Source organism: Elgaria multicarinata, chromosome 3 (assembly GCF_023053635.1).
Source record: "Elgaria multicarinata webbii isolate HBS135686 ecotype San Diego chromosome 3, rElgMul1.1.pri, whole genome shotgun sequence".
Taxonomy (NCBI): Eukaryota; Metazoa; Chordata; class Lepidosauria; order Squamata; family Anguidae; genus Elgaria; species Elgaria multicarinata.
In genome coordinates, this window is record NC_086173.1 from 53904137 (window position 1) to 53931811 (window position 27675).

General features: G+C 43.2%; 1 protein-coding gene across 1 annotated transcript; it reads left to right on the plus strand.

Annotated features, from left to right (window-relative positions):
- On the plus strand, positions 1-27675 carry UBALD2 (UBA like domain containing 2). Its single transcript, XM_063123235.1, has 3 exons — positions 1-553; positions 2222-2284; positions 27313-27675. The coding sequence occupies exons 1-3, from the start codon at positions 434-436 to the stop codon at positions 27631-27633; spliced, it is 504 nt and encodes a 167-aa protein (XP_062979305.1). The 5' UTR covers positions 1-433; the 3' UTR covers positions 27634-27675.

The following is a 27675-nucleotide window of genomic DNA, read 5'->3' on the forward strand; positions in this document are numbered from 1 at the left end:
ACGTTCATACACGCAGAGAACACCGCAACGGCCAATCAGCGGTCGCGGAAAGCGTGGAATTGAACGTTGAGACACCTCCGGCATCCCCCCACCCGGTCTTCATCACATGCTCCTCCCCTGGATGCTGTTGTTTGTGGTGTGTTAGCTGCCGAGGAGCTACGAGAGGGGTGGGGGGAGAGCGAGCGCGATATCAACATACCCTTGTTGGTGCCGATTGAAGCAAGAGAGGAGGCCGAGAGGCGACTTGGCTCGAACCAGACAACGGCGAGCAGCTTCCAGCTTCGCATACACAGAAGCCGCTGGGTGTTTCGGGGTGGGAGAGGAGAAGGAGAAGGGTCCTTTGTCGATTTTTCCTTCCCCAAACACATACCGCCACAGGGAGTGTGTTTGGCTGCTTTCCTCCCTTCCGTGTTGTGGTTTCACTTCTCTCGCCATGTCGGTGAATATGGAGGAGCTCCGGCATCAGGTCATGATCAACCAGTTCGTGCTGGCTGCGGGCTGTGCGGCGGATCAAGCGAAGCAGCTGCTCCAGGCGGCACACTGGCAGTTCGAGGTGCGTTGCGACCCCCGCAGTCCCCCATTTCATGGCCTCTCTCAGCAATGTCCAAGAAGGAGAAGAGGCGAAAGGGAGAAATCGTGGTGAACCCCCCCCCCAATTCCCGTTTTTTTTGTCCTTCACCTGGAAGTAGTGGAAGAGATAGAAATGTGTGCTTGGGGATTTGCTTTAAATAATATTACACACTCAAAGCCCCCTGCACCCGATGTATCACCGTGGGTGGGGAGGGTGCGTTTCTGCTGGCACCAGGCATATAAACAATCCAGCCAAGGCATTTTCATAACTACTACATAGTAACTGCCTTCCGGGGCTGGGAATGTGTTGGGCCTTTGCGTGTTGACTAATTTCTTGCTGCTGGTGGTTGTGGGGGGAAATGAGGGGGAGGAGAAAGAAGGGGGACAAAATTGATATTCCTGAAATAGTCGAGCAAGGAGAGAGAGAGAGAGAGACCGGTATACACGGCCGCATAGTATGTTTTGGGGAAACAGATTTGGACCGTCACTTTGAAATCACCATTTTCAAAACAAATATTTCCTTGGAGTTTAGGGGAAACTCAACATCGTTCTAAATATCGAAACTTGCAGCAGGCCATGCGGTGGTTAGGGGAGACAGAGGGAGAGATACGTTCAGTTTAAGTCTCCTTATTTCTCTCCCCCCCCCCTTCGCCTAGCCATTTATTTCTTGAGTGGGGCGCCAGACTTTCGGGGGGGGGGGTGTCAAGGAGACGGTGGGTTTTTTTCTGCTAGTACTCGCCTGGGGCAAGGGGGAGGAGGATCCGTTTCTGAACTAGGCCTGCTGGTATCGCTCGCTCCCTGAGTTGTGTGTATGTGCTTCCACGCATAGAGAAGAAACTGTTTGTCTGGTCAAACGTGGTATCAATCGTTGCCTTGAAAGAGTCCTTTCCTTCCGTTTACATAATCGAGTCTAAACACACCGTGTTAAATGTGTGTCCTTTGTTTCCTTTAATAAGACTGGAGCAGGAAAAGATTGGTTTCAGCCAGCCCTTTGGCAACAGCGCGAGATAAGTAGTGTGCCTTTGTCCACTTCCAGTGGGAATCCTGTTGTACTCGAAAGCTTGTATACCCCCTTTTACATCAATCCTGTTAATGCATCTCATCCCCCCCTTTAGTTTTCATAACTAAACAAACGCTTCCATTTTTGTCTTGATTGTTAAGCAAACCATCCCCAATTGCATTTCGGGGGTTTCTTTCTTGCATTTCTAAACCATCTTTTAGGCCTTTGCTTTAGGGGGATGAGGTGTGAAAGCCTTCCATGCCCAGGGCAAAGTGAGCTATGTTTGTTTTGGACTGTACTCTTGTGTGGCTTTTTGTTGTTGTTTCCTTCCTCTCTTTCTCCTCCCCCCCCCCCCTTCACTCAAAATGGTGAGGAAAGACAATTAGCATTTCAATAGTGTCCCAGGTCAGTGCTGAAAAATGCAGAGAGATAAACAGACTCTGTATGCCAAGTTAGATTATTTACCTACAACTGAAGTATTTTAGGGTGGTGGGGGCGGGGAGTGAACATGGGGCAAAATCTGTGTGTGTGTGTTTTAAAATTATTCAAAAATCTTATTGCTAATCACTGCCCTCCAACTTGACTTTTCACTTTGGGCTGTACCCCCTGGTTCTAATCATAGGCTCCTGTTTATTTGTCTTTTAAACATAGACAGCGCTGAGTGCTTTTTTTCAAGAAACCAACATTCCCAACACCCATCATCACCATCAAATGGTAAGTAGCTCAAACTTCTCAGGTTCATGCTGTTCTTTGCAGTATGTTCGTTTTTTAGTGGGCTGAAGTGAAATTTACATTGGATTGTGGTTGCGTTCCCTTGGCTATTCCTTGCTTCCATGAACAAATCAAAACTGCCCCACTCTTCTTTCATAAGCTTGGAAAGCACTTCTAAAACGACAAATCAAAGACCACTCTGATTTGCCCCTTGAGTTGTCAAGCCTTGTAAATATGAGGAGGAGGAGGAGGAACTCCTTGTCTTGTATGTGCAGCGTCTGCATAATTTTACACAACCTTTGATACTGGGAGGGGAACATGAGCCTGCAGCCAGCAGTGGTTGTGCATTCAAAGCTGTCAGCTCTTCAGACAGCCATATTGCTCTGCAACAAGAGAAACACATAGACTGCAAATGTAAACAAGAGCCAAAATGTCTGCCAGGAAACAGGGACTAATCTTCCCCTCTTTTTTTTTTTTTTTGGTCACATGGATCCATCCAGCTATTTTTATGCTCTTTAATAGCTTCAAATCCAGCAGGGATGGAGAAAAAGAACAAATTCAGACAGGCGTTGGGTTTTGTTTTGTTTTGTTCTCCCTTGGCATGTTCTCCTAAACTTGAGCAAAACTTTACATGACCTTGGCTGAGGGCAAGTTTCCTTGGCAAAAAAAGTTGTGTTTTAGGTGCTGTATGCTAGTATAATAGCATATAGGGGCTACACTCCAGCTTTTCTTTTCTTGTATTTGGCTGTTATTAAAGCCTATGTCTAGTCTTTGAGGTGAGAAAAAAAGGCTATGGAAGAAAAATAATCTGGAATGTTAATGCTCCTGATGTAACTTTTTCTACTCAGAGAACAAATTCGTTTTGCCACTGGAATATAATTAATATTTTCAAAGTTTCTCTGCTAATGCATGGCCATTTCTATACATTTTAGCTATATATTCATACTATGCCTATGTAACAGGGTGATCCTAAGTTGATTCAAAGAGCCACAAATTGATTGAAATAGAGTCCTCCCTTTAGACATGCTTTTAAAAGAGAGATCCTTATTTATGTTAAGGTGGTCTCAAAATAGGTTAAATTGAATAATGTGATGGAGTTAATGTAAATGTCAAAATATCTAAACCAAATTGAGGAAAAAACCTAGCAGCCACATTAGCAAGCTGTATCAACAAACTCCCTAAAATGCCTATTTTCACATACCTTATTTACCAAAAATAATTAAAACAGCAGTAAATGATGAGGGTCTTACACATGTTTTTCAGACTTGCTGAGGAGCATGTTCTGCAACTTTGGGGCCACTCTCAACCCTGTACTGTCCTCAAATACTAGCTTTTCACATAGAGGAGATACTAATTAGAGTATTTCTCTAGCTAATCGCAGTTGGGAAACCGGAACGTGATTCTGGTGGGCAGTTTTATGCAGTGAAACATTTTGACCATAGAATCAAGACTGCTTCATGCATGACAATGACATCTTTCCTTCGTGGATGCAGGGGAGAAATGGTATACACTGTAATTTGTGAACCCATGAAAATATCTGTTTGCCAAAAGTACATATAGAAAAATAGATATGGGACTCTCATACATGACAATGTACATGTTTCCCCCATGTACTAATGACGGGAAAGAATTATATGTAAAATAGGTAGCCAGGATCCAAATTTCAGTCTGAACTTGCTGAGTTTATTTAGGCAGATCACAATCTCTGTTACCATTTGTCTTTCTGTAGAATGGGCGTAGCCAACTTTACAATGTCCTTTAGGAACATAGGATGGTGTCTTATACCAGATCGAACTGTTTGTGTGTTTGGTCCAGCATGGTCTCCTTTGACTGGCATGGCTCTTCAGGGTCCCATTACCTGTTACTTGATTTTTTTGAACTGGAGATACCAGAGCTTGAAAGTAGAACCATCTGTGCTCTATCATTTTTAAGAATAAATATAAGTAGGGGTGTAAGCCCTTGTGCAATTCCACACTTATGTAAACATTAATACAAGCAGGAAATGTGCATTTGAGGACTTGACTTTTCTTTGTTTGCTAAACAAAGATGGAGAATTGCCTTGTTTTTAGAAGATCATTCCATTTGTTTTGGCCAAGGTTATAACTTTGGGTTAAAGATCTCTTTTGTTTTGATTCCTGTGAAAGCCTATATTATGTAAAACCTTGAATTAGCTTTCCCCCCCTCCCTTGGAGCTAGAATTTACTAGTTCTGTGCTCTAAAGTAGCTTTTCAGGGCAAATTGACCTATTTATTGGATCTCTCCCCCCCTTCCCCTGCCAATATGGCTACTGAATGTCCTAATCCCTCTATGTTTTTGTTTATCATATGTATTGTACAACTGTGTTATGAAATCCAGTTGTACAGTCTCTTGTGTGAGGTGCTTTTGCCTACTATAGTAGAGATCCATTTTTCCCCAATGGTTTGTTCTATAAAGACAAGGAAATTCAAGATGGGGGATACGAAACTGGTACATTAGAGAAATGGCCTGTATGAGGTTGCAGAACTGGAATCCTGATTCATATTCCACTGCCATGTTTGTTGGAACACGCTCTTTGCCTGGCCAGTGAGCTAATTTAAGCATGCTCTTTTAAACCTGAATGTGAAAGTAGATCTCTGGTGTTTGGGAGATTGCTTGAAAACTTGTATGCAGTGTCCTCGAGTAGCTTCACATGTCACTTGCAAGGAATTCTTGCCCTTCCCCAACGTGAGGCCTGCAAACCTCACCGAGACCTTGTTGACTTTCAGGTCTCCTTTATTACTTCAAATCCTCAGGGCCTTGGATTCTGCATTTGGGATTGCAGGATGGGGTCCATGTTAGCTTAAATATCTGCAGGCGTAATCACCAACAGGGAAAAATCAAGCAGGTATCTTGCCTCTTTGGGGTAAGCACGAGTGGGCAATTTGTGGCCCTCCAGATATTTTGACTTACAACTCCAGATATTTTGACTTACAACTCAATGATGATCCTTCATCATTGGCTGTGTTGGCTAAGGCTGATGGGAGATGTAGGCCAAAACATAGGGAGAACCACAATTTGCCCACTTCCATAGAACCTCCATAGATCTAAGCCTTCCCTAATGTTGGGAGCACCAGTAGCAGCCCCCTTATTACATCACTTCCCAGCTAGATGCTTTCCCTCGGGGCATCAGCACTGTCATTGTTTCCCTCATGCATCTACTCCAATCCATGGCTTTACATCCAGAATTCTGGCTACTGATTTTTCTTGATTTGTACAGTGCCCTCTGTTTGTAAATGTTTTAATGGAGGAGGGGAGGGACATATAGGAACCACAAGCTCAGTGGTGCAGATAAGAGGACATGCTTTGCATGCAAAGAGTCTCAGGTTCAACTCCCAGCATCTCCAGGTAGGGCAGGGAAAGGCGCCTTACTGAAATCCTGGAGAGCTTCTGAGAGTCAATGTGGACAAGGCGAAACTAAATGGGTCGATGGTATAAGGCAACTTTGTATGGCCAAAAATTGGGGCATTGGCATATTTCATTCAGTCAAGCCGACTGATACATTTCCCAAGTTCCACTGCTATGGAAGAGGGTTTGTGTCTTGGAGGTGATGTTAAGAAGGGTGTAGGAGAGATGAAGATGTCCTTGTGCATCATGGTGCTAGCTCAGACTTCCCTAAACCCAGTGCCTTCCAGATGTGCAACTCCCATCATTCCCAACCACCATGGCTGTGAGTTGCAATCTGTCACATCTGGAGGGCACCAGGTTGGGGAAGGGTGTGCTACATAATGTTTCAGTGAACGCTAGGGGTCTCAGTGAATGATATCCCAAGCCAGAGACAGCCCAGAATTGTCACTTTCCTTTCATCTTGTGCAGTCCGTTCTGCAACTCAGCTTGGAGTCTAAAAGAAGCAAGTAGGATTTCAGATTTGATTCAAGGTGTTTGAAATGCTTAGCACACAGCAGGGGAGTCTAGTTCAGTGCCTGACTGCTACAGGGAGCTTAGCCTGTTTAATCTGTTTTATATCCAGTCCTTGGTGCTGTGTGCCCTCCTGCACATATTGCCAGCAAATCCACTTCTGGCCTCCTTTCTTTGATCCCTATGTATGTATGTGTTTGTGTGGGGGTGCGTTTTAAGTCGCTGGTTTTGATTGATAGTTCTGCACCACTTAAAAAAAAATCAAAACAATAAAAGTAAACAAATACAACAGGCAGCAGAAATCGCTTCTCCTGTCTGGCATTTTAAAAGTCCTGGCTTCTCTCATTAGCATGCAGACTGCAATTTGTCGGGCCTCTCCATTTATTCATAAAACCGTTTCTGACATGTAGATTTAAGCCAAACATAGCTGCATCATAACTGTATGGAGACAGCAGGGCCCATTCTTACATGCTCTGGAATGTTTCTCCCAACTGCCAAGCATTACAGAGTTTACACTTCCTGCATTCGCTAGGGGCACTTTAATAGAGATTGCAAACAAAGGATATCCTGTCTCTTTTGGAAGGCTATCTTCAATTCCCCCCTCCCCCTATCTCTTTACAACTGGTTACACATTAATCAGGAAACTAGTGTTCAAGTCATGATTTGCTGTGTGACTGTTCTCCTTTTGCAAGCCATTATTCATCTACATTTCCCAGATCCTTCTCAGGCACCCATGTTGCATTTTTGGGAGGGTGTTTCGTTTTCTGTTTGTTTCCTCCCTATGCCTTACTCCCCGGTGTTTCAAGATTTCTGCTTGCGTCCAGTGGAAAATTCCTACCTCTCTGAAGAGGGGTGGGGTGAAGAGAAATTTGAAGTGTGTTTTGGGTGGGATGAGGGTGCGGGGAAGTGACAGATAATTTAATGAGCATCTGTTTAGAGAGTCTTGGGCTGTTTGTATTACTTACCTTCTCACAATAGTCTACAAAGATGCTTTCCTTGGCACCTTTCTCCTTCAGGCTGCCATAGTGACATTTTTGGTGTTGCTTTTCCTTGTCCTCCTAATTGCACCAGGAAGGTGAGCACAGAAATGGTTTAACACACCCCTTGGACTCAGGAGCCCAAAAGGAGTGGGCCAGCCTTTGCCATGCTCCCCCCCCCCCCCAATGTCAGACTGCACATGCAGCTATTCTACTTCTTTTGCTTTAAAGGACCAGTACCTCTTAAAACAGTGCCAATCAGAAAGCAGATCAAGATCTACTGATAGATATTTGGGGGGATTTGCAATAGATTGGCGAGGATGCCTAATTCCTAACTGTTGGAACAGTAGTAGCAACATAAAGACCCTCTCCCCCAAATTAAATTGTTAAAAGCTTGTCAGAAAACCAGGAGAGGATTTTTGGGCTGAAATGATTGTAAGCTTGGTTCTGGTACTGAACACAAATTTCTGGGCTAAGCATTTTTTTGCTTTGTTATTTATTTTACAAATATTCAATCAGACAAAAAAATTAAGAAATAATTCATTTGTATTCCATTTTACAAGTAAAAATAAAGTCAGATATAAAATGCAGTCTATACAACCTCATAATATCGCTAATAGAGAATGTGGATTAGCAGTCTCTTGAACCAATACATGATTTTAAAAGGCCAATTTTTCAAGAAAAGAATCATATAACTGTCCTCCCTTACTATTTTGCACTTGGCTCCTGTTGGTGGACCTTGGTGTTCTAATTGAAGTGCATAGATGGTGCTATATAAATAATAATAATAATAATAATAATAATAATAATAATAATAAACACAGGTCTATCCTGCATGCCTGAATTCTGTCTACCACTGCTTTAAAGTGAAAGGTAGAGAGCCCAACATGGTGTTGCCTAGTTCTGGTGCTCCATCTCTTTCTCTCTCAAACTGTGTGTGCCAGCTTGGCTTCTAGGGACCAGAACATTGGGTGCTAGGGCGTTGCTCAATTAAGGGAAGCTGCTGTTCGCCTTAGGTGAATGTAAAAGTGTGAGCCTGACTTAACTGCCCATAAGCCTTGCTTTTTCTCTTCTCTCCTTTTGGTCATAGGTCTGGCCATGATGATTAGGGCAGAGACTAGTTCAGGCAGCCTTCACCACTGGCTGGGGGGCGGGATTCTGGGAGCTGTAGTCCCAACATATTTTGAGCACAGGTTGGGGAAAGGCTGAGTTAGGACATGTTCATGATCAAACACTTTGCGAGAGGTATTAAGGCCCGTGATAACAGTTTTGCTGCTTAAGCTCAGGGTGGAGTCAGGTGTAATGTTGTAAGTGGAAGAGGTTTGAAAATGCAACCTCCATTCTGAGCTCAAGATGCCTTGGAATGCAACAATTCTACCACATGTAAGACCCTTAAGCCTGATATCAGGCTAGGTTTGGGCCTGGGCCTGAATGCTGCTTGGATAGGAGACTGTGGGAACCGTCTGCAAGCTGCTTTGAGCAATATGTAGGCAGAGTGGAGTTGCAAGCATGATTTTAAAAATGGTGAGTTTTAGCACTTTTCAGTTATGGTAGTCAAGGCAGGTATTGTATTGTAAGAGAACAGGGCTTACTCACATATGACCTAATGCTACTCAAGTTGGATTGTCTTTTAACTAATGTGAAATTGAAAATATACGAAACTTCTTAAACCGTCTTGTACTGAACAATTGACGACCAGAGAAGCAGGGATACTGTCACCTGCCTGGTTGGCTCCTGTACTGCATGTGGAGGATTCCTCTACTCTCAGTAAGGAAGCAGATCCGGCTGATGAAAAAACAGGGACAGCACCCCTGCTTCGCCAGCCTGGTTGGCTTAAGTGCTGGACCCGCAGGAGGTGAAGCCCCTTCCTGTGCATCCAACCTAGAAATCAGACAAGCTGGCTGAGGAGGAGGTAGCAGGCACTGCTTCAAGCCCCCTCCGCTAGACTTCTGTGTTAACTACCCTACAAAGTTTTTTGGTTTTGATTTTTTACTAGACTGCTTTTTAGGCGAATATTTTCTTTCCTCCCAGGTTAGTCGTTTTGATGGGCTTGGTGTAACAAGGCTGGTATCGGTCACCCATAGCGGCATAGCAATAGTTCTGGCCTGAATACTGTGGAGGAGTTTCTTGTTAACATGATTTATTATGCTTGTACCCTGCTGTTCCACCAAAGAGCTCAGAGATGCTTCTGTATGATTCCTAGTTCTCTGATTCAGGTTGCTTCCAGAGCCAGCTCTAAAGTGTGGTAAAAGATCATTCTTTACACTGCCCAGGTCTCTGCTTGTAGAATCACATGCACCAGCCTTTCCCTAAAGTGGTGCCCTCTGGGCGTCTTGGCTCCAGCTCCTGTCAGTCTCAGCCAGCATAGCCAATAGCGATGGAAGTTGTGGTCCAAAACATCTGGAATGCATCACATTGGGGAAGCGTAGCACAGCTGTTGTTCCTTTGCCCCCAGCTGGTGTGCTTGGTTGTGCATATGAGGGTTACAGAGGCAAAATTTTGTGTATACATCAAGGCTGGGCAACCTGGTGCCCTTCAGATGGTTTGAACTATGACTCCCATACTTCCTGACCATTGGCCATGTTGGCCAGGGCTGGTAGGAGATGTAGTCCAAAACTTCTGGAGGGCACCAGGTTGCCTACCCCTGAGTTTACATTGTACGTTAGGAGCAGATAACTGCAGAGCAACTTGCCTCAAGGGCAGGGTGAATTGACTTTAAGTCATGGCAATTTTAAAATGCCAAGAAAAGACATTGGATTAAATCACATTTCTCATTTGAACTTTAGATATATGCTTTCAAAATGGGAAGTAACCACTACAATGATCTAACCATTACAATGTTGATTTACTATTTACCATGGATGGTCTGTTGATGCTGTACCATTACTGAAAGGAAGCATGTATAGATTAGGGCAGTCTTTTGGGTTGGGGGCTGCTGGAATCCCCGTGTAGAAGCAGGGTCAGTATGACATTTTTGGGGAGAGACCACAGCTTAGTGGAAGAGCTCATGCTTTGCATGCCGAAGGTCTCAAATTCAGGGCATGTCTAGACGGGGCGATATCTGGGGATCGTCCCTGTGTATTCATATGACACATAAGTGATTCTGGGAGCAGGGAGGGATGATCCCTCCCTTTCCCCAGGGATATCGCCCTACCCTTTAATCCTGACTTTTCCCGCAGTCTCGGGATGATCCCGAGACCGCAGGATGTGTGGCCGGTTATCCCAGTTTCATCCCAGCTCCTCGCGAGTAACCACGAGGAGCCCTGTGCCCATCAGGGTGGGGGAGAGCGGAAGGTTGTGTTGTCGTTGTTTTTTAAAAAAGAAACTCACTTTTTCGGTGGAGTGCTCCTGCGTTCTTTTTCAGTTAAAAAAATGGTGGGCGCGATGTCCTCTTCCTCCCGGGATGTTGCGCGCCATGTGTAGACTGAGGGGGAGGATCTCGCGATCATCATATCACGAGATCATCCCGCTCCACCCCTCTCGTCTAGACATGCCCCCTGTCTCTGGCATCACCAGTTAAAGGAGTTGGGTAGCAAGTGATGGGAAAGGGTTTCTGCACGGGATCTTGGAGAACTGCTGCCGCTCATGGTAGACAAGTACTAAGAATTTCCCAGAACTAAAAGCTGTTAACTCCTGGGGCAACTAGTGTAAGATGGGAACTAAATTTGGTTGATAGGAAAAAGTATTTATCGTTTGAAAACTGAGCAATTGTAGCATTCTGGTTAACTAATTGGCTTCTGCAATTGCTCACATCTCAGATTATTTTATTATTTATTAACATTGAGATACTGCCCTCGAGGCAGTGAACAACAATTTTAAATAATAAAACCTAAAAGGTTCATAAAATTACAAATCCTTATGGCATAAAATGGGAGTACAAAATCACTTAAGTGGGGACGGGCAATTTTGGATAGCATTGGTCTCTTGGAGTAGAGGTTGGGGTAGAGGTAGTTCACTCTTCTTCTATGCTAGGCAAGCATTCCTTAACTGCCAAAGCAATCCTACTCTTCATTTATGGCCCTGCAGCATGGTGGTGGTGGGCTCTCCTGGTTGAGCAACTGCCACATGCAATTGCCCTCTCTTTTTGCTGCCGGCAGGATGTAAGCAGGGGGAGGCTTTGCTTCATCTCCCCTCCCCCCTCTACTTAATGAGGAGGAATTAACTTCACCATTCCCAAGGTGGTGTAGCATCTTGATGTTTCTGTGGACATGTCGGGGGAAACAATGGGGCCTTGGATGTGGCGTCTTCATACCTGTCCTGCCCGCCAACACGTCCTATTTCTCCCTACCTCCCTGGTGGAATATCAGCAGTGGGGCTTCCCACTGAGTTGCTGGGGAACGTCCTGACAACGAAAGGCTCATTCTGCTGGCGTCTCTCCACCTGTAGAGCAGCACTGCCGCTTCCTGGGTTCCCTCAGCCAGGTTCTGACTACGGTTAAGATTGCTGCCTCAATGTGTTTGAATCAATGAACCAGTTTCAATTTTAGAGATTATAAGTTTAGGGTTTGCTTTGACATGTTTATGTTATGTTCAAACTAGGTGATTAAAAATATTCCTATGGTTGAAATTTTAAAAATCGGATTCATTTTTTAAATTCAATTATTCTAAAAATCTACTGTTTGGGGGCAGTTACTGTATATGAATCTGAAGAGTTATGCCTTCAATTTCTCTGGCACATTTATCCACAGAAAGTGTTTGGCTCTCTGTGTAAGATAGACTTACAATGTTGTGGATGGTATTTTTAGAACGATGGATGAGGGCCACATTAAAATCTCTATTCATCCACAAAGCTTACCGGGAGACCTTGGGTCACTCACTACCTCTTGGCTTAACCTACCTCATAAGGTTGTTCTGTGGAAAAAATGTGGGTGGGTGGGGAACCATGAATGCTGCCTTGAGTAACTTGGGGAAGGGTGGAATAAAACATTAAAAATAAATCTTTTGCCTGTTTCTTTGGTGGCCGAAAGTAAGGTGTAAATGTGCAGGATTAAGTGGCTTATGATCTTGATGTCTAAAAGTAAGCGTCTGATCCAGTTCACATGATCAAAATAGCCAACGGTGGCAGGATTTGCATATTAAATATTCAGCCGTGACTTGTCATATGGAGTGAACCTGGATGGCAGGGCTTGTGTGGGGTTTAAACAACCCTTGCATAATCCACGGTCTGTTGTTGAATATTCAAAATGGCTGCTGGCCCTTGCTGCAGCTCATCGTGTGAACTGGCTCATTGAGTCTAAGTGGCTAGGTATGTAGAAAGACAGGAACCTGGAACTGCAGTTGGGGCCAGACTAAATGTTTTTCTAACCCCACACATTGGCATCTATGGAGGCTTCCCCCCTATGGGTGTGTTTATGAGCGTGAGGAATATTGGATAAAATGGGGGATTTTCTGTCTCCCCGCCCCCTGGAGCATAGTTTGAAGAACATTTAGTTTAGCCCTCAGATGACGATAATTTGTGGTAGTACCTGTAATGGATTTATGTTGGTGCTAACACAACCAAGGTTGGTATTGAGGCAAGCCCCGTAATACATACATACAACAACAACAATAATAAATGTATTTCTTACCCGCCTCTCCTTTTTGCTCGAGGCGAGGAACAACAATAAGCAATAAAATACATAAAACTGAATTAAAACATAATATACATTGTTAAAAACAACCTAAAAAAATCTAAAAACACCTTAGATGGTCTATTCCTGGTTTTCAGGCAACTGAGACCACAATCTTTTGACCTTTGGTGACTACTCTTCTGGGTCCCAGCCCTACCCTCTTTATGTGCTGCTTGGAAAGCAGGGGTAACAGAAAAGTCAAAGAGGGCAGGGACTCCTAAATATATCTTGGAAGACTGGCCCCAGGGTGTAGATATGGAGCAAATAGTTAACTTTTTCCTGGGTTGCTCTGCATCCTGTTTCCTGGATCTGTTGCATCTGGGAAGAAGGAAGAAACAAACAGTTCTGTTTTCAAAAACAGAAGTGTTTGCAGTCTATAGGGTAGTTACTATATTGCCATAACCTCCTACCAGCTAGTTGCTTTTTTTATAAAGGCTCTTTGAACCCTTCGGTTTTTAGGCTGGGACGGATTGGATTGAAATCCCTTTAGCTTTACTGCCTTTCTGGTGTAGTTTCTTCTCTGTAAAATGGTAACAGGAGAGTGTTGAATATGTGTCTAGGGTCAGTAATGAACTGAATGAGGGCTAATAAATTCAATTCACACTAGAGATGTGAAGGCCTGACCCTCTAAAAAAAATTGGGACTGGGCAGGGGGGCAGAATTTTTTTAAAATCATTTTTCCTCCTGGGATTATTAGAAATACCACGATGAGCCTTGTCCCTTGGAGATGGGTTGGCCTATAAATATGAATGAGGCATTTGCAGATTGCTAACTGCAGAACGTATTCTTGTGTTATTGTGAGAGTTGAAAATGAAACGTAAGGGCACATGGGGTGGGAATCAGGAATCCAGCTTGCTTTCTCTCTTTTGTGCTCCAGCACCCAAGGTGGTTGACTTACTGTCTATTTACTTATTTCATTTCATTCTGAACAACACAGTCAGGCTACATTTTAATATATTTCAAGGCCAGATACTTAATTGGATATGGGCAAAAGAAATGGTGTATGGGTGGGTGTGTTTTGGAGTGTATCCTTCTACTACTGCTGTTTAATAAGGCTGGCTGTGTTTATGGAATAAATGTAAGATGCTTGCTAGGGTTTTAACACATCTCTAGTTGTTTTAAGTTTTTTGCATCCCATTGGTGCCGTGACTGTTGGACAAGAAGTCCACGTGTACTTCCTTTGCGCTTTTATGATGGCCATACCAGATTTTCCTGGCAGTACTAGAATAAGTACCTAAGTTTATGACTGATTGCCTTCTCTTGTTGTTCTTACCTGGCCCATTTCTTCTTCCAGCTCCCTTTTGTCTCTTCATTGTTGAAAGGTAGATTATAATCTCCTTGGGGCAAGAACCTGGTGTGTGTGTGTGTGTGTGTGTGTGTGTGTGTGTGTGTGTGTTCTGTTGTTCTGTAAGGAACAGTGTACATTGTAAGTGCTTAAAATAGCAAGCTGAAATGAAAAGACCCTTTTCATGGCATTCTACCTCAGGATGTGCATTATGGTAATTCTAGCATTGGCAGTTGCTGCGTTAAGTGTCCTAACTTTCCCCCTGTAGCCTCTTCTCCCTCCAAACATTTTAAAACATCAGGGTCACTAAAAACATATATTTGTGGTTGAAGGCTTTGTGTATGCATGCCGAAATGAATAGTAAATTGTGATGTGAGACTATAGGATGCTAGGGGCAGTGTGTTACTGTGCTTTACTTCACAACTCCCATGATTTATTTATTTATTTAAAAAACATAATAATGGAAAATCATGAAAAACCAAGTGGAAGAACAAACTATTGTAAGCAAACTGAGCATTTTTGAGGAATAGGAATTTTGATTAGTATGTAATCAGAAGGGGCAGGAAAGGAGTGGCAAAAGCCAGTGCTTACACCAAGCGAGAAACTCCTGCTCTTTGATGGGGGTGGACAAGGAGATATTTCATAGTGTGCTATGCCAGCAGAACCTGAATACGTGGTAGGAGCTGTAGCAACCGGGGGGGGGGAGTGGAGGGAGGGTGTGTGTGTGTGTGTGTGTGTGTGTGTGTGTGTGAGTGAGAGAGAGAGAGAGAGTGTGTGTGTGTATGGAAAGGAGAGCTATGAGATAAACCCATATCTTTTGAGCACCAAAACAGAGGAGCCACAGAGGGGAACATGGAGATCAAATTTGACATTTCAGTTCTAATTTGAAACCGCTTTGGGGGCAGAGGGGAGATCAGTTGGTCAGGGCAGCTATGTAGTGGGAGGGTTTTTTATGCTCAACCCCTTATCGCCCTACTCCCAAAGCTGCTGCTAGCACTACAGCTGGGGAAATGCGCAGGGGCTAATAGTGGTCTGGTGGGGGGAAATGAGATCAGGGGAAAGGGCTGCTTTCAAGTTAAAAGTACCATCATCTGGAGATCTGACTTCAAGTCTCCCATGTCTCATCTTTTTTCGTCCTTGGATGAGGAGATCCGGGGTGTGTTAGGAGCAGGGGTTTTCCCCCAGTAGATACGTTCTTGATTGGCCTTGCCAAACCTGATATCCTTCAAAGTGTTTGGGACTATAACTCCCACAAGCCCCAGTCAGCATGGCCAATGGTCAGGAATGCAGAGAATTGTAGTTGAAAGCATCTGGAGGGCACTGCTCTAGATGCAGTGGGTGCAGGAAGGAGTATCGGGGACTCAAGCCCTTGTCATGTGTAGCACATTTTGCATGAATTGCACATACATATGTACAAACGTACATGCTGGCCTCACCATCCCCCCACCCCTTTTTTCCCAGCAGACTAATCATGTGGCAATATGTACTTCTGTCAGTGTTCATAACAAATGGTTCTATGTGCAATGGGATGGAGGGTGTGTGAGCCTTAGACTTTCTCCACCACATGTCTAGTGCCTGGACACCAGGGAAATGTGCACCAGTGCTAATCCTGCTACATTTGGTGTACTCTCCAGTAACCTTGGAGCTACTTCAGGGTTTATATTGGGATGCTTGAGCTCAGAATTGAGGATGAAGATAATCTCCAAGGTGGTAATGTGTTTTTTCTGGAAATTTTTTGAGTTGGAATATTTTCTGGGACATTTTTCTATGCCAATCAAACTAATTAGTAAACTAGGGTAATTTGCATCAGAAAACGTTTAGTTTGCATCAGAACATTTTCTGATGCCCTAGAGAATGATCTAATTTGGCATGTTTATTATTTTAGTTGTATTTAGTAAACAACAAAGCTAAAAGAGTACCCTATCTTACTATTTTTTGTGCCAATACACCACAATTATTTGTCCCGGAATATTTGAGGGAGGAGGAATCAAAGCACATCTAATGAGATTTAAATGTTTTGTGTTATGTAGATATTGATCTATTATATTATTTTCCGGGGGGGGGGGGGGAAATAAAGCACTGGAAAAATTTCAGGTTTTGGAAAAAAATGCTCTGGGATCATCCAAACTTTCTGGTAACTGGAGGAAGTAGATTTTATTATAAACATGCAGTATTAACAAAGATCTACATTTATGACGCCACATTGTGTTACATCAGGAGTGGGTAGAAGGTAGATTTAGATCTGCTGGTATATCTCTGGTTGATTTGGAGTAAGGTTGGCAAGGATTTTCTGACAATAGCACCAACAAAATTACTCTTCTTCTCCCATCTTACACATCCTTAATTATCCTGCTGAAATGAAAAAAAACTTGGGTAATCAAGAGTGGAGCTCAAACAAAATAGATACCTTAAGCCTGAAGTCTGCTCTCCCTTGAAGAGTTGTTGTTGTTGTTGTTGATGATGATTTCATTTCTGTACCTCACAATAGCCGACACTCCCTTGGCTGTTAAAATAATTCACAAAAATTATACAACATTATACAAGATTACGTAATACAACATTATAATAAAACATAGTCTGTTTTTTTACACATCATCCTGGAAGTTTAAATTTCAGTGCTTTACAAACAGAATCTAATGTTCTATAAATGTATTTGATCTTCCACCTCTTTCTCTTTGTGGTGTGTGTGTGTATGTATATATAGCTGCGGTTCAGAAATCTTCATCTTTGCTAGACTGTTATAAATAAATATGGACAAATGCTTTATTTACTACATTAACTTATTTTAAAAATAGTTGGTGTGTGGGGAGCTTTAATCCTATTTCTACGGCTTTGAATGTGAATAATGCAGCACAACTACAGTTACTTGCTCTTATTCAGGGTGACCCACAAACCACTTAGGCAAGCTGTAGCACATTGAAATCTGAGGGGCTGAAGCAGTTTAAGAGCTTCATGGATTGTGGCCAAGGGCCATTAGATAGCTAAATAGGAAGTGGTGCAGGCTACAGTGGATGATTGAATTTATATGTAGGAGCAGTGTTGAAATCTGTTCAGCAGTGCTTTATTCATTTATTTTTTACATTGAGGGACTACATAGGTATGCATATTCTGGGATTCCATGTAGCAAAAGCCTGGAATGGAGCATCCTGCAGCCCTATAAGATCAATGTTGAATGAAAGCTTAGAAGCCAGAAGAGATCTCAGTAAGATTTGCAGAAATTAGAGAAGGGCAGGCCATCAGGGGTCCTGTATGGTTTGTTGTTCCTTCCATGACTGTCAAAAGCAAAATAAATTTTCCAAAATGGTAAAACTAGTTTAAAATTCCTGTTCTCTTAGTGTAGCAATAGCTCAAGGCAAGATGGCACCAGTCAAAAATCAAATCGGGGAATTACTCCTGGCCTCATCCCCCAGCTGTGTAGCACAATGTTTTCCTTGTACTTAGCTGTGACATCTCACACTTCAAAATGTGCAAACCTCTGTGGTTCAGGGACAGTGTGTTAAACAAGCATGTCACCTGATGATGGAGGTACCGCAGTCTTAAGTTGGCATTAAAAGAGCGCATTCCTTCCGATGTGGCAGACAAGTTTGCCCCTTGTACTCTTTGAGTGCAACGGAGTTAAACACTATGATGTGTGAAAGGGAAAATGCATATCTTTAAGAGTATTTAGAGGACACGTGGCGAGAAGCTCTGATTTGGCTGTGATTACCTGGTGTATACCTATCACATTTTAAAATGTTACTGTGATTCAACGTGAGGCAAGTGGAAAACGCAACTGCAGTGTGAAACATGAATCGCCGCTCTCCTAAATTGTTGAAGTTACCTTCTAGTGAAAGTGTGTTGTTGTTATTTTCCCACTTCGCAAAGCGGCTAACCTGGATGTGAGTTTGTTACATGTAAGAGTGTTGCCTTGTCCTGAGGAAGGCTATCCTGTTCAGGTCCAAAGCCTGCATCTGAAATAGATCACAGCCCAGACTGTGTGCTGTGCCTGTGGGTTATATTCAGTGATGCCATGTAAGGTCAGTTCACATCATTGCATTAACCTTGCCCACACATTTCTTTTTTTCTTTCGTTCTTTCTTTTGGTGTCAGAAGGCTTTTCCATTTTTTTAATGAATTAATTGTGCAGAGCTTGTTGCAGGTACAAAAATGGTTCATTTTTTCTCAAACGGCTGATGGTCTCATGATTTGGGTTTCCAGCAAGGTGATTGCAGTTGATTAGCACTATCTTTTTGGCATGAGTAAATGCAATCACAGATACTTCCCCCCCCCTTTTAAAAGCAACCCCCCCACAAGGGTTACTCAGTCAGTATAAAGCTGTACAACATCCACTGCTAGACTAGAAGTAGGGGTAGACGAGATCTTTGTGGTAGTTGGGAAAATATAGTTAAAACCATGGCTCAGAAACGTAGTTTTTTTCTTGATTGTACTGCATTGAGGGACAAAGTTGAATTGCTTGGTCATGTGGGAATTAGACTTATCTGTACTAAGGATAGGCCAAAGTTATCTTCTTTGATTCTTCTGGCCAAGCCTTAATTGTTTTACAAATTTCTGCTGGGATTGTTGTCGTCTGAATGGGGCAGGCAGGAATGGTGAGTCATGTATGCGGAGTGTTATGCAATTTTCCTCTTTGCTGAGTCCGCTTTGTTGTTCCGGGCCCTGCTTTGGCCTCTTCTGGGCCTGCTCCTTCCAGGCTAAGCCACAAGATGGGAGGAAGGGGCTGAGGTAGCTTTGATATATGCACTGCTTTCTCACACACACCCCAGCTACTCGCAATAGCAGGTTCCTTATTGTGTGGAAAAAAGAGTGAATTTTCAAGACCGTATGTTGGGTGTTGCTGAATCTTCACTTACCAATCTGTATGGACCAGTAGCATGTGTTTCGTATGTTTTGAGGAATGAGTGCTTGTTACTGCTTAAAAACTTATGATAAAAGGAACGGTTTTCTCTTGTTATCCCCCGCCCTCTTCTGTTGTTCCTCTGGCCTCTCCACACACTTTCCTCCACCCCTCCAGGCAGCTGCTGTTTCATAGCACACACCCATTTTTCTTTTAGTCATTGTCTCCTCTTCCTTTCTGGTGTTTAGTAGACTTCCCCCCTCCCACCCGCCCCCTACATACCATAAACAGAGAATTATCCAGTTCTTTCTCTTGTAGGCTGGCCTCACCATTTTAAGTTTTTCACCTCTAGCTGTAGAGTGGGCGTGACATCACAGATGAAAAAAACCTGAACGTCCTGGTGCAAGGCATGCTCCTGAGTGCTGTGGCAGGAGGAGTGTGTGTGTGTGTGTATGTGTGTGAGTTGCTAAAATTAGAATGATTACACAGAATCCATCACTGCTTACCAGGAAGTGAGAAGAAGCCGAGGAGGGGAGAGGCTTTTGTTTTGACCTCTCCCAAGGGTTTATGAATGTTGCAAGCTGCCAGCTAAATTAGTTTGTAGATGGGGAAGAAAAGCAGCCTGGCTCCCACAGATCAGGATAGGTCTATGTTGCAGAGCTGAAGCTGTTCCGGCTTTTGTCACCCCGGTTACAAAATCCACCCTTTCTCATCACATTATTGTAATGAAGGCTGCATTCTGCCCCAGCTCCACCCACATCCTCTTCCTCAAGTTTGCTTGTCCTGGGCGATTTGCCATTTGTAATGTTGACTTGGCAGAATTAAGATTCAGATGTAAGAGCCCTTCATGTGTAGACCTATCCATGTTTTGCATAACCCAGACAGCTTGGTTCATTCCAAGTCTGCAAGAGATCATTTTCCTGTTGCCGATCCGTATGGGTAGAAGCATTATGGTCTCTGGCATTTGTTGTTGTTTACTTCTGAAGATGCATACATGTGTGTTAGCCCTTCTTAACATACTTGAATTTCACAGACTTCTGAATCTTGTGTGGTTTCCATGGCCATGAAAGCCCTCCCTTTCTAACAGGAGCTCCCCAACCTTTGTGTATGTACTCATTTTGTAATATATTGGTTGGTTCTGCTGGAGCCCTAGTAAATAGAATACGGGACTATATAAACAGTTCTTGATTTTTCTTTCTTTTCTGAATTGCATATTAACATTGAATTTTGGCATATGTATTGTGTTACCCTATTTCTTCGATTCTAAGACGCAACCCCCCCCCCATATAAACATCTCTAAAATTGGGGTGCGTCTTAGAATCGCAGGTGGGTCTTAGGGGTTTTTTTTTCTGTTGGTGGTACTGAAATTAGTGTGCATCTTACAATCGATGGCGTCTTACAATTGAAGAAATACGGTATATATAATTTGTGGGAGTGTATATACACACACACGAACGAGAGAGAGAGAGAGAGAGTTTACTTACAAATTAAAACACTTTCAACAAAGTGATGATGTGGCTGTATGTTATCTTGTATTTTATCACCCCAAACCATATATATAGGGAGGGGCACATGCTTTGTGGTAAAGTACATGCTTTGCATGAAAAAGGTCCTAGGATCAGGCCCTGGCATTTCCAGCTAGTATTGGGGAACACTCTGTCTAAAACCATACATAACTGTTGCTGGTCAGTGCCGTACCCAATCTGGAGTGCCAGATGTTTGGGACTACAGCGCTCATCATCCCTGGGGTGGTTGATAGGCATTTTAATCCAAATGATCTGGAGGGTGCCAGTTTGGGAAAGGTTAGTAGACAATACTAAGTAAGATAAACATTGATCATCTGACTCTGATCCTGTTCAGACAACATGCTAAGCCATGATGGTTAAGCATTTTGAGCTAAACATTATGGCGTAGGGTGTCGTGTGAACCAATCCTAGCCATCGTGGTTACATAACCACGGTTTAACACGCCTACTAATCATGGCTTAGCATGACGTCTAAACAGGGTCTGTACAAAGCAGCCTCCTATGTTCTGAAGCATAAAAATCTATTAATACATGTGTGGTGGTTTTTATTTCATTTGGCATGTGTGTTTATACACATATAGGCTTTTTCTTGTGATGTGTAGTTTCAAGGGTTTCTTATTTTTAAAAATACCTACCTTCATTCCTTTTGAAAAACTCCTCAGTTTTAAGTTCACTAAGCCGAGTTGTGCCACCCCAGAATGCGTGTCCTGGAGAGTGGGGAGTGACTAGCGATCATTTGCAACCCAGTCGGAGCAAAAGAATTTGCGGCAAGATGGAGCTACTTGCTCCTTTTGTAACTTTTTATGTTTGTTGTGGTAACGCTGCTGCTCTGTTACTGCAATGTTGTTAAAGTGGGGCCCTGCCTTCTAGAGAAGGTGACTATGTTTCAAGTCTAAATAAAACAAATTGATGTTGGTTCGTTCTCTCTCTCTCTCTCTCTCTCTCTCTCTCTCTCTCTCTCTCTCTCTCTCTCTCTCCCCCCCCCCCGCCCCCACTCAGTCTATTCTGGGGTCTTTTATCAGGCAAATGCTGCTTAGAGGGAAATGTTCATTTATCTTCAGGATAACAGTGTTCACTGATATGTTTATGCCCAGTATATTCTGGAATAAAGCCCTTGTGAACTGGCGTGATTGTCATACAGGAAACTACCTTGTAGTAAACATGACGGTCACTTGACATCTTGCACAGGAATCACGCCCGTTCTCTTGGTGTTGGAGAAACAGGGCGCAGCTCGGAATACAACAAACAATACTTCATGCCAAAGACTTTCCACATCTACTGAAAATTTATGTGTGTATATTTGTGTGTGTTGTGAGTGTTTTGCAGAATAAGAAATATTGAACAAGGGAGGAGGCAACTTGATTAGGGCATAGCTGGAATTGAAAGTACTCTGCTCACACTTTTGAATCTCACAGAACTCTTCCTCAGGCTTGGCATTAACTCTGCATTGTTAAGTTAGTCTGAAAACAACTTGTTGCATTGCCCGCCCACCCCTCAGAATATTTGGAAAGGGATTGAAATGGCAGAGGGCAATAGGCATTGACAAAATGAAACAATGCTGTTGGGAAGAGGAAAAATGGGTATAATTGAAATGTATTGGGGAAACTTACAGTAGACCAACTGTTGCCTTGTTTTATATTGACTTCCTTTGCTGAGATTGGATACAGGTTCTTATTTATATTCTCCCAGCTTAATGTGCTGTGAAGTGATGGGGGAGACTGATGAATCTGTTTGTGTTTTTTCCCTTTAATGTACTGAAATTACATTTCTTTGAGATTGGTTCACTTGCTGCTTGGCTTGAGATATACAGTGGAAGCAGAAAGCTTGGTCCTCTCCAATTTCTCACATTGGAACAGCTCTGAAAGCACAGGTATTGATGTGCTGTGGGGCAGAAAGGAATAAAGTCTGGAGGATGTAAGAATAAATGTAAGACGTTAAGAGTTCAAATCATTCATATGTGCCTTGTCATATAGAATTGAGGTATTCAACTCAGATGCAAAAGCTTTTTGATTGGGTAAGTGATTTCTGCCCTGCACCACATTCTAAACAAGGTCTATATATGGCATTAATTACTTGCAGAATGATAATTAAATAAAAATTAGGTGCTAATTCCAGAAGAAGGCCATTAAAAAAAAAAAGCTATTCTAGGATGTGTTGGTTGTGACACAGGCTACAAAACATACAAGCTAGCTATTTCTTTCTACAAAGATATCACATTCATGCATGCAAAATAGTACTGTGTTGTGTGTCTTACATTTTTGTTTCCACATGGTAGGAAGCTGCAGTTACTTGGGGAAAATAGGCATGCGTGAGTTTTATCACATAAAATTATTGGAAGGATTTATATGAAATTATTAAAAAGAAGCATATATGAGTTTTACCACAGAAGAATCATTGGGAGGATGTTTTGTGGTATGTTTGGAGAAAGATAAGCTGCCCCTGAGGAAGGAAAGTTTTTTCCGAAACGCATTGGACATAGTAAAAGTTTTTTCCAGGCACCTGGAAATATTTTCTGTTTTGGCGTCCAGTTGTTTAGCCTACAGCTCTGCCGTCAGCATAGCCAAGGGTGAGGAATGGAGTTGTAGGCCAAGATAAGTTGTCCACCCCTGCTATATGGGCAATCTTCAGCCCCCTCTTTTTGAGAGAAGGGTAGCACACATAAAATCACAGATGTGTTTATTTGTGTGTGTGGGGTGTGTGTGTGTGTATGTGAGAGCATACCTTCTCCCGTACCATGTTCGAATGTACATGATTCTCAGATTGGTAAATACATAAACTGGCTTACTAGTTTGTTTTAAACTTCTGTGGTTTCATACTAAAGTTATAACAATATAGAACGTTTTTGATACAATTCCTGCTTATCCTCCCACCCCGTAGAACCCACACTTGTGCGGTTGACTACACAAAATGAAACTCTGGTTTCCTCAACGTGGTGTCAGAGCAATTCTTAAAATTGTTTCTTTTACCTAGAAAACTTAGTTCCTCTTTTTAAAACAAGAAAGAGAGATCTGAGTGTACTTTCATTAAAAAAAAAAAAAATGGTACCAAGCATCAGGGTTGGGAAATGGAACATGGGCGAGTCTGCATACACATAATAAAGAGCTCCATCGTCAAAACAAACATGCTAATTGCTGGCTCGTAGGGGTGGTGTGTCTGCATACAACTTTCCCTTCGGGGTGCAATTCAAACGTTTAGAACACTCCAGGGCTTTACATAACATGCAGGTGATGGGAGGAGGCCTGTCTCTTGTGTGATCCTTGAAATGGGTGCACATCTTATACACGTGAATGCTGTTTTTGAGGACAGACAAAAAGAAGTGAGAATGTATCAGGATCTGAACGCTTCTCCAGGAGGCAGACAGCACCCAGGCTGTACCGTCAAAAGAGCAAAATGGTCTCAGAGCGATTTGTAGCTATGCAATTAGGATCTGCCTGCAAAAATGAGACCCTGTTAAAGGTGTTCTGGGTCAAGCATCTAATATTGTGGGAGCGGAGAGAGTTGTCCTTCTGGATGAAGCTCTCCAGAGCAAGAGGGGAATGAAAAGGGAGTATTCGTAACGTGCTGTTATTCTGAGTTCATTGAACCAGAAAAACATGCCCCCTTTGCTTCTGTTCTTGATCATTAACACAGATTCTATAATTATATGGACCCTGACTCGTTAACTCTTAACAGGCTTTGGCCGCTTTGAGTTGCAAACATCATACAATGGATTTCTGCAGTTCCTTATGCTTTCTGTGAACTTGGATAGAGGTATGTTGCTGTGTACAATGGGTTTTTTTATTCCAGGGTAACTAGCCCAAGATGGTCAGGCATGAATGCAGGTCAGAGCTGCCATTTCTCTATATTAACACTCTTGGAGAGCCAGGCAAAAGGTTATTCTTTATACCAGTCTTCCCCAACCTGGATGTGTTCCCACCGTGGGAGTTACAATCCCAACACTTCTGGTGGGCATCGGATTGGGGGAGGCTACTTTTATACCCTGAGTTGTGTGATTGAAAGGACAGTGGGTCGAGTACAGTTCAGTTAGCCAGATTTATGTACCTGGCCATATTTGCTCCAACAAGAGACTTTCTTGTAGGTGAAGCAAGGATGTCGGAGAATTTCAAATGTGTTCAGATTTCGATGAATCTGACCTGTGGATTCCATAGCAGACCAGTTTTTTTCCAAGTCTCATGGATTCCACAGACTTGCAGACCATTTGTTTTTTACTTTCTGGAGGGATTTGCACAAATTTGCATTTGCGCAAGTGTTCTTTTGAGCTAATATGCATCTGCACAAATGCGTAGTTTCAAAAAGGAATCACATTCTTGTGCGTGCCTTTAACTGGGTTATTACAGGATGGCGGGGTCAGATGAAGGGGGTGTATGGCAGACAAGACAAGCGATTGGTGCAATGGACCAACCTCCAAATACAGTGTTCTACAATTAGCATGCTTGGTGTGGCTATGAAGACTAATTCTCTTCTTCTAATTTGTTGGGTTAGTTCTCATCTCTTAAAACGTTACTTCCTTTTCAGGTTTAGGGTGGAGGACCGGACTTAATAAGGAAGTGTACTTACTCCACGGGGGTGGCAGTGATGCCACTGAGATAAGAGGGCAGTGGCAGGGCAAGTCCAGGAATTCCCCCAGAAAATTGACCCTGGGGCTTGGTTAATGATGCAAGTCGTTACACCTGCCATCTTAAACTTTGAAAGAAGCAGTCTTCCATAGTGGAAAATATAATTGTCATGTAGAGGGAGCTGTTACTCATCAAAGAAGGGCTTCCTGTGATCCCAAAAGTCCCCAGCTCTGTTTGCTGGAAATGATGTAATACGTACACATTTCTGTGTGTTTGCATGCTTCATTTTGATGGCATAATGTAGGGTTTTTGAATGTGGCACTTTTGTAATTGTGCAGCCATTTTCTGTGTGTGTGAGGCCCGATGAAACTTAATCAGCTCCAGCATTTGTTTATGAGCTTTGCTGCAAAAGAAATCAGCTGCGAAAAGACCAGTTTATTCCCCCCCCCTTTACAGACAAGTAATATCTTTTGATTCAGACTTGTTGCTGATAAGAGCAGGTTGCTCCTAATTTCTTTGCTGTTCCATGAAAAGGGATTATGTCTTTCACTGGGCCGTAGTTTGGTGCCAGTCTACACACTGCTTCCTGCAGGTTTGTGAAAAGGGAAATTGCTTGGGGGTTGAATCTAATTGTTCTTACTTAGAGTAGACCAGGTGAACTGAATGGGACTTAGATTGGTCATGACTAACTTAAATCCCATTCATTTCACTGGGTCTACTCTGAGTAGGACTAACGTTGGGGTCAACCCTTGGCTACCTATTCTTATTGAATAGAAAGTTTTAAATATCTTAACCAGCAACTAGACCTGTCATGGAGACAATAGAGGACGGTAGGCCGAGCTATCCCTACATGTAAGCAGGTACTGCCTGCTTTCCCCAGTCATTCGTCCCATAGAAGTAGCTGTTTCCACATCTTGAAATTTCTTACCTCTTTTTTCTGTCTATCTCTACTCTGCCTAAAGCAGAGAGGGGTGCTTGGATTAATAAACTGGTTACCAAGGTGACAACAATTGAAGCCAGACTCCCAAATCTGTTGTCTGCTGATCCTTGCTCCTACTATCATCTTCCTTCAGAAGCATAGGGAGAGGCCATAGCTCAGTTGGAAGAGCATCAGTTTTGCATGTAGAAGGTTCCAGGTTCGAATCCCAGCACTCCAGGTAGAGCTGGAAAAACGTCTTCCTGAAATCCTAGAGAGCCGCTGCTATGCAGTGTCAATGATACTGGGCTAGCATGGTTTGATTCAGTATAAAGTAGCTTCCTATGACTGGCAAGAAGAGGCTGCTTGCTTCTGGGTAGAAAGTTGGGCAGGTGGTCAGAAAAGCTGCAAACTCCACGTCTTATGCTGTAGGACGAAGCTTGTTGGTGTTTTGGAGTGTGGCCAGTGCAGCACTGAATGAGACACAGACAATCTACAGTTGGATTGGTTGTGTTTAAGAAAATTTCTATAAGCACTGGGTTGGGTATCAAATCCTGCTTTTCCATAAGCTCATAGAGTTTATTCAAAGCTCTCAGTGGCCTCCTCCCTGCCCCCAAGCATTGATCTGCATATAGTGATATGGGGTTTCCAGAAACTTTTGCATTTTGAAACCACCAAGCTTGTTTAATATTGCATTTCCAACTGGCATCCATTAATACTTATTAATGGAACTTAGGAAATAAATCTTTTTGCAGAAAAATAAAAGTGCTGGAAAAATTCCCACCCCACATCTCTTGGGTGCACACCAACAATGTTAAGGTGTGGGAAGTGCTTCTTCAGAGTATTCACTGGGATCTTGTAGTCAGGATAGTTAAAGGCTAATGAAAATATAGACCTGACACCACCACCACCCCACACACACACCTTTCAGCACATTCTAAGCAGTGATGTTGGATAGTTAATCTCTGGAATATGTAAACTGGATGGTTGTAGTTTATCTAATGGACTTTAATGTTGGAAATTAGGTTGGGTAATCAGTGGCATTCAACTGGTGGGTCATGATCCAAGAATGGGTCACAAAACCAGTCCAGATGGGGTGTGGCAAAGCTGTTGCCGTCCTATTGGGCAATTGTGAAATTGGGCCCCATGTCGCAGGTTGGGAGTCCAAGATGGGTCTCAAGTCTGGACTAGTTAAAGACCACTTGGTTAGGTCATGTCTTACTCAGGCTGTACGTTATGCCACTTAGTTAGGCGGAGGAAATGATGCTGTGTATTGAATGAGGAGATGCTACTGAGTCCATGTGGGCGGGAAGTATTGGGAATGATTCCTCATGGTGCACCTGATCGATAGCTGGTTATTTTGAAGAAGGAGGAAGGGGGGAAAGCCATTGTGACAGTACTATGCTGATGGGATGAAGGGAATCTTAAGTTATAATCCTGTTTCTCTCTCTCCTGCAGATGTGCACACCCAGCAATACTCCAGCCACCCCACCCAACTTCCCAGACGCTCTTGCTATGTTTTCCAAGCTGCGGACTTCTGAGAATCTCCAGAGCAGCAACAGCCCCATCACGTCCATGGCCTGTTCTCCTCCTGGTAGTTTCAGTCCGTTCTGGGCTTCTTCGCCTCCCAACCACCAACCTGCCTGGATCCCTCCTTCATCACCCACCAGTCACAATCTCCACCATCACCTCCACCATCAGCAGCCCATGTGGCCTCCTGTGTCTCAACAAGGCCCCCCACAGCAGAAAGCCATGACGGCAATGGATGGCCAGAGATAAGACTTAATGTTTTCGGAATGGGGGAAGAAGCTGGGGTGGGGT